This window comes from Bufo bufo, chromosome 2 (assembly GCF_905171765.1).
Source record: "Bufo bufo chromosome 2, aBufBuf1.1, whole genome shotgun sequence".
NCBI classification, from domain to species: Eukaryota; Metazoa; Chordata; class Amphibia; order Anura; family Bufonidae; genus Bufo; species Bufo bufo.
The window spans coordinates 295146703-295154716 of NC_053390.1; the positions used below are offsets into that span (position 1 = coordinate 295146703).

Sequence of the window (8014 nt, forward strand, 5' to 3'; positions counted from 1 at the left end):
TTTTTAGAGGGTCGCCAGCAGGTGTTGCTCTTGATGTTTTTGAGGGTCACCAGTAGGCCATCAATCATAATTTTTCAAGGGTGTGAATGAGGCCCTCCTTTATGTGATATACAGGTTGTTATTGGAGTACCTCTTCCTTGTAATTTTTGGCAGCATTTGCACTTTATATACAAGTAAATATACAGGAAAGAATGTTTCCTAACAAATTTTCCTCTAAAATGATTTTATCTTCGGTTTTGTGCGTATTATTGTCAGTCTGTAAAAGTGGCGTACTACTCGGACAACATCGTTCCCAGCAGCGACCTGGGAGTCCAAGATGCATCCAGACATCCTCCCCATGCTGTTCCCAAACCATTTCAGTGGTGTTTCCATCAATTTCTGACCTTTTCCTGTGAACCAGACACCCTCCCCTCTTCAGAGCAGGGGGTACCTGGTTTAATGCTCTGGTTCTCCCATTGACTTCCATGGTGCTCTGGTGCTCTGTAGAGCACTAGAGCATCTCAAACTGTTCTACTCGAGCACCAGAGCACCCAAGCACTTTGGTGCTCGATCAACACAACCAATTAACCCTTTACAAATTGCTTTTTGCTACAATATGAAAACATATAAGGCATGGCTCTTCTACATTGTATCTGTATTAATCACTATGGAGAATTGCCTCTGTAAAGATGTGTATACATTAATGTTTACCCTGCTTTTTTAACTTGAATGTAATTTAATAATTTAATGTAGAAAAATGTAATGTAATGTAAAATAGACTTTAATGTTGGCACAGCAGGAAAGGCAACAAGAAATATTTAAAGCCTTCTCTTCTTTAAAAATAGTACAAGAGCTTCTTTAACTTCCTTGTTACGTAAACTATAGATAAATGGGTTGACAAGTGGGGTGAAGACAGCGTAGAACAATGCCATCACTTTGTTTAGTGATCCTTGGCTAGCAGTGGGCTTAATGTACATTGCAAACATTGTGGAATAGAAAGTCGTAACCACTATGAGGTGCGAAGCACATGTAGAAGCTGCTTTCCGCTTTCCTTTAGCGGATGGGATTCTAAGAATTGTTTGAAGGATATAACCATAGGACATCATAGTAAGAAGGACTGAGGTGAGGATGACAGATGATGCACAGATTATAACTGTCAGTTCCTTAAAATAAGGGTCAGAGCAAGACAGTTTCAGCAAAGGAGCAGATTCACAGAAGAAATGGTTGATAACATTGGCACTGCAAAAATGTAACTGTGATATTTTGATAATTGGAAACGAAGTTGTCAGGAAGCCAAAGATCCAGGATAAAGCTGCTAGCATAAAACAGACCTTATGGCTCATGATGCTTGTGTAGCGTAGGGGGTAACATACCGCCAAAAATCGATCAAAGGACATTACTGCAAGAAGGATGGTCTCAGTGGCACCAAGAAAAGTAAAGAAGAAAAGCTGGGTCATGCAACCAGAAAAGGAAATACTTTTTCTCCTTCTTGGGATGTCAATTATAATTTTAGGAACTGTTACTGAAATATAACCTAATTCCAAAAAGGATAAATTTCCAAGTAGAAAATACATGGGTTTATGGAGTTGTTTACCAAACCGAATTATGATGATAAGAGATATATTTACAGTGAGTGTAGTGATGTATATTATCAAGAAAAACACATACAAAAATTTCTGATGTACTGGAATACTGGAGAATCCCAAAATAATAAATTCCTTTACATTAGTCTGGTTTGCCATTATTTGATTAAAACCATGCAGGATTTGAATTCATGTGAAGGTCAACATATCAAATACTAAACTGCTTATTAGTTTCAAGAAAATTTCAATGAGTTCGATGCACTTTGATAGAAAGTTCAAATTCCTAATGAAATAGATTTATTTTGAAATTATTGTTTATTTTGCACATATATCATATGAAGGTTGTACTTGTTTCTTGTGTAGATACATGAATATGTACAAAGGAAAGTGGAAAATCTGTGGAAAAAATATAAAAACAATGTAACACAATATTAGATGTAGAATTCATGATTTCATTTGGCTACATATAGTTTGAACGTAAATTGATGAGTAGCCGTACATTTTTAGCTAGTAGTCACACATTTTGTTACTTATTTTAACAAATACAGTCGTGGCCAAAAGTTTTGAGAATTACATAAATATTAGAAATTGGAAAAGTTGCTGCTTTAGTTTTTATAATAGCAATTTGCATATACTCCAGAATGTTATGAAGAGGGATCACATGAATTGCATAGTCCTTCTTTGCCATGAAAATTAACTTAATCCCAAAAGAACCTTTTCACTGCATTTCATTGCTGTCATTAAAGGACCTGCTGTGATCATTTCAGTAATCGTCTTGTTAACTCAGGTGAGAATGTTGATGAGCACAAGGCTGGAGATCATTATGTCAGGCTGATTGGGTTAAAATGGCAGACTTGACATGTTAAAAGGAGGGTGATGCTTGAAATCATTGTTCTTCCATTGTTAACCATGGTGACCTGCAAAGAAACGCGTGCAGCCATCATTGCGTTGCATAAAAATGGCTTCACAGGCAAGGATATTGTGGCTACTAAGATTGCACCTCAATCAACAATTTATAGGATCATCAAGAACTTCAAGGAAAGAGGTTCAATTCTTGTTAAGAAGGCTTCAGGGCGTCCAAGAAAGTCCAGCAAGCGCCAGGATCGTCTCCTAAAGAGGATTCAGCTGCGGGATCGGAGTGCCACCAGTGCAGAGCTTGCTCAGGAATGGCAGCAGGCAGGTGTGAGCGCATCTGCACGCACAGTGAGGCAAAGACTTTTGGAAGATGGCCTGGTGTCAAGAAGAGCAGCAAAGAAGCCACTTCTCTCCAAAAAAAACCCATCAGGGACAGATTGATCTTCTGCAGAAAGTATGGTGAATGGACTGCTGAGGACTGGGGCAAAGTCATATTCTCCGATGAAGCCTCTTTCCGATTGTTTGGGGCATCTGGAAAAAGGCTTGTCCGGAGAAGAAAAGGTGAGCGCTACCATCAGTCCTGTGTCATGCCAACAGTAAAGCATCCTGAGACCATTCATGTGTGGGGTTGCTTCTCATCCAAGGGAGTGGGCTCACTCACAATTTTGCCCAAAAACACAGCCATGAATAAAGAATTGGACCAAAACACCCTCCAACAGCAACTTCTTCCAACAATCCAACAACAGTTTGGTGAAGAACAATGCATTTTCCAGTATGATGGAGCACCGTGCCATAAGGCAAAAGTGATAACTAAGTGGCTCGGGGACCAAAATGTTGACATTTTGGGTCCATGGCCTGGAAACTCCCCAGATCTTAATCCCATTGAGAACTTGTGGTCAATCCTCCAGAGGCGGGTGGACAAACAAAAACCCACTAATTCTGACAAACTCCAAGAAGTGATTATGAAAGAATGGGTTGCTATCAGTCAGGAATTGGCCCAGAAGTTGATTGAGAGCATGCCCAGTCAGATTGCAGAGGTCCTGAAAAAGAAGGGCCAACACTGCAAATACTGACTCTTTGCATAAATGTCATGGAATTGTCGATAAAAGCCTTTGAAACGTATGAAGTGCGTGTAATTATATTTTACTACATCACAGAAACAACTGAAACAAAGATCTAAAAGCAGTTTAGCAGCAAACTTTGTGAAAACTAATATTTATGTCATTCTCAAAACTTTTGGCCACGACTGTACATTTTGAGGCTTGGAGGTTTTTCTGAAGATCTGTAGGTTCAGATGTCTAGTAGCAGTATATCTGAGTCTGTGGAATCAAATTTAAAATGCTGTCCATCTGCACAGAAAAAGAAAAACTTCAAACAGAAAGACTTCATATGAATCATGTGCAGCGAGCCCCGAAGAAGCCGATGAAGAAGATTATCACAATGTGGCTGTAGTTTCCGCTGAATTCCCCCCCAGCAAGGCAATAAAGTTCTAAACTTGAATGTGATATCACACCCACACCTTCAATATCTATTGGCCAAGCACCTATCTCACCTGACTCCCTCATATACAGACGTAGCCATTCTAAACTTGGATATGATATCATGTAACAGTTTGATATCATGCTACATAAGCAATTGAAAAAGTTAATCAAACGTTTCTTGCCACTCAAGATATCTTGCTGTAAAAATTGAGTGTTGGATTGCTACATCTGTACATATACGCTCAGCTTGCTGCTTTAACATATTACACTCTAATTTTGATTTTGATGCTTTTTTTATGCTTCCTATAGAATATACAGTTGCAAGAAAAAGTATGTGAACCCTTTGGAATGATATGGATTTCTGCACAAATTGGTCATAAAATGTGATCTGATCTTCATCTAAGTCACAACAATAGACAATCACAGTCTGCTTAAACTAATAACACACAAAGAATTAAATGTTACCATGTTTTTATTGAACACACCATGTAAATTTTTTACAGTGCAGTTGGAAAAAGTATGTGAACCCCTAGACTAATGACATCTTCAAGAGCTAATTGGAGTGAGGTGTCAGCCAACTGGATTCCAATCAATGAGATGAGATTGGAGGTGTTGGTTATAGCTGCCCTGCCCTATAAAAAACACACACCAGTTCTGGGTTTGCTTTTCACAAGAAGCATTGCCTGATGTGAATGATGCCTCGCACAAAAGAGCTCTCAGAAGACCTACGATTAAGAATTTTCGACTTGCATAAAGCTGGAAAGGGTTATAAAAGTATCTCCAAAAGCCTTGCTGTTCATCAGTAAACGGTAAGACAAATTGCCTATCAATGGAGAAAGTTCAGCACTGATGCTACTCTCCCTAGGAGTGGCTGTCCTGTAAATATGACTGCAACAGCACAGCGCAGACTGCTCAATGAGGTGAAGAAGAATCCTACAGTGTCAGCTAAAGACTTACAAAAGTCTCTGGCATATGCTAACATCCCTGTTAGCGAATCTACGATACGTAAAACACTAAACAAGAATGGATTTCACGGGAGGATACCACAGAGGAAGCCACTGCTGTCCAAAAAAAACATTGCTGCACATTTACAGTTTGCACAAGAGCACCTGGATGTTCCACAGCAGTATTGGCAAAATATTCTGTGGACAGATGAAACCAAAGTTGAGTTGTTTGGAAGAAACGCACAACACTATATGTGGAGAAAAAGAGGCACAGCCCACCAACATCAAAACCTCATCCCAACTGTGAATTATGGTGGTGGGGGCATCATGGTTTGGGGCTGCTTTGAAGCATCAGGTCCTGGACGGATTGCTATCATCGAAAGAAAAATGAATTCCCAAGTTTATCAAGACATTTTGCAGAAGAACTTAAGGTCATCTGTCCACCAGCTGAAGCTCAACAGAAGATGGGTGTTGCAACAGGACAACGACCCAAATCATAGAAGTAAATCAACAACAGAATGGCTTAAACAGAAGAAAATACGCCTTCTGGGGTGGCCCAGTCAGAGTTCTGACCTCAACCCGATTGAGATGCTGTGGTATGACCTCAAGAAAGCGATTCACACCAGATATCCTAAGAATATTGCTGAACTTAAACAGTTCTATAAAGAGGAATGGTCAAGAATTACTCCTGATTGTTGTGCACGTCTGATCTGCAACTACAGGAAACGTTTGGTTGAAGTTATTGCTGCCAAAGGATGTTCAATCAGTTATTAAATCCAAGGGTTCTTAAATATATATATATATTTTTTTTTGTTCAGTTTAACATTCTTCAAGACAGTGAGACCAAAAAAGACATAAATCCATCCAGTTCAGCCTGTTATCCTGCAAGTGGATCCAGAGGAAGGCCAAAAACCTGTGAGAAAAAGGCCAATTTTCCTTTATTATAAACGAAATAACCTTAATTTTGATAATCTTTCTGGGTACAAGTGCATAGATATAGGAGTCACAGTGGACGTAATTGCCACCAGGTCCATAAGCCAGGGGGGCCCACAGGGTCCCCGTTGCCAGAAGCGCACTGCTGTATTCTTTCCTTTAAAAGACGCAGTGCATCTTACAAAGCCAATACTAGTGAGTGCTTCCATCTGCCACTTCTCTGCCCAAGCCTCCAATCTATTCAGATCCATATGTAGCAGTATACTGTCCTCTTTTGTGTTAATTACTTTACATAGTTTAGTTTAATCTGCAAAAAAATATATTTTACTGTGTAAGCCTCCTACCAGATAATTAATAAATATATTGAAGAGAATAAGGCCCAATACTGACCCCTGTGGCCCACTAGTTACAATGACACAATCTGAGTGTGTACCGTTAATAACCACCCTCTGTTTTCTATCACTGAGCCAGTTACTTACCTACATACACACATTTTCTCCCAGTCCACGCATTCTCATTTTATATACTAACTTTTTATGTGGCACAATATCAAATGCTTTGGAGAAGTCAAAATATGATATAAGACATCCATGGACTCACCCCGGTGAGTCTACAACTTACCTCCTCGAAGAAACGTATTAAATTAGTTTGACATGACCGATTCCTCATGAAGCCATGCTGATATGGTGTTATATGCTTATTTTCATTGAGGTTCTCCAAGATAGCATCTCTTAGAAAATCTTCAAACAGTTTACCCTTGACAGATGTTAGATTTACTGGCCTATTATTTCTGCGCTCTGTTTTTGACCCATTTTTCAATTCTGGCACCACACTTGCTAAGCGCCAATCCTGTGAAATACTCCCTATCATTAAATATTAGAAATAAAGGTCTGTCTATGACATTGCTTAATTATCTTTGGATACAGGGGTGTGTGCCATCTGGACCCAGTGATTTGTCCATTTTATTTTAATCTTATTAAGATGCTGCTGAACTTTTTCCTGGGTCAAACAGGGGTATTTACTTTTACACTCTGCATTTAATATGAAAGTTAATTTTCCTCAGTGAATACAGGAGAGAAAAAAAATATTTAAAGGGTTTCTGTCACCAGCATTATGCAGGCACTTACGTGCCATCTCCATGCACGGGATTAATTTCTATGGGATCACCACTGCTCAGCGATCCTGGCCACGACAGGTGTCACCATGTAGCCCTTGCCTAAACACTGCAGATGTCCTAAAACCCAGAAGTGCATGCTTCTGGGTGTGCTCTGGCTCCCTCTGGCGGTGATCAGCCACTGAAAAAACATTAATAACGGAAAAAAAAGGAAAGCATAATTTACTCCAAAATGATACCAATGAAAATTAAAATCAAGCCCTCACACAACTTCATAGAAAGAAAAAGAAAAAAGTTATGGGTGTTGGGAAGCAGCAATGCAAAAAGATTTTCTTCCTTTTTAAAAAAGGGGTTTTATTAAACAAAAGTAGTAAAACAGAAAAAAATAACTATATGTATTTGGTATCGTTGTAATCATATCTAGAGATAAGCAAATTTTAAAAAAATTGGATTCGGCCAGTTCGCAGAATTTTTCTAAAACACTTGGTTCGATACGAATTTATTTGCGCCGTATTACGTTACGCTGCAGAGAGCCTTTACAGGGGTGTGGCTTTCAGTAACACGCATAGGGAGTTTGCTGTGGTGGTGAAATAATACTGTGAGTCAGTATGACATGCAGATGACAGAGGTCGCTCTTAGAATCACTGCATGCTTCACTTATTTGGGCAGTCACAGGGCCAAAACTGACCAAATTACTGAAGTATCAACTCAGCCTTACAGGAAGCTGCTAGTGTCAAGAAGAAGAGCACTCCTTTAACACCCTCGTCAGCTGATTCCACATAGATGTCTACAGAACCTCTTCTATTAAACGTCTATACAAGTAGATCCCCCTGACACAGTGAAGAGGGTGTCAGCAGTAAGTTTGCGTTGACATCACTGATTAATTTGCCCTTCGTCTGATCCATCAGAACAATAACCCACCAAAAACGGATCCTGTCTGTGGAGCATCTGCCTTCATTCAGTCAGCATTTGATCAATAATCCATCAGTATTGCTAATGCTCAAAAAAACAGGAGTGGATCTAAAACAGAGATGACATGTGAATGGAATATTTGCATATTTGTCTTCTGTGTTTTTTACCCACTCCTTCTTTTGGCTACCAAATCATAACCAATTCTGCTGGGGC

General features: G+C 39.4%; 1 protein-coding gene across 1 annotated transcript; it reads right to left on the minus strand.

The window, feature by feature from the left end:
• Positions 1 to 797: 797 nt before the first annotated feature.
• Positions 798 to 1721, minus strand: LOC120990810 (olfactory receptor 6B1-like). The gene has a single exon (XM_040419713.1). The coding sequence runs from the start codon at positions 1719 to 1721 to the stop codon at positions 798 to 800; it is 924 nt and encodes a 307-aa protein (XP_040275647.1).
• Positions 1722 to 8014: the final 6293 nt, after the last annotated feature.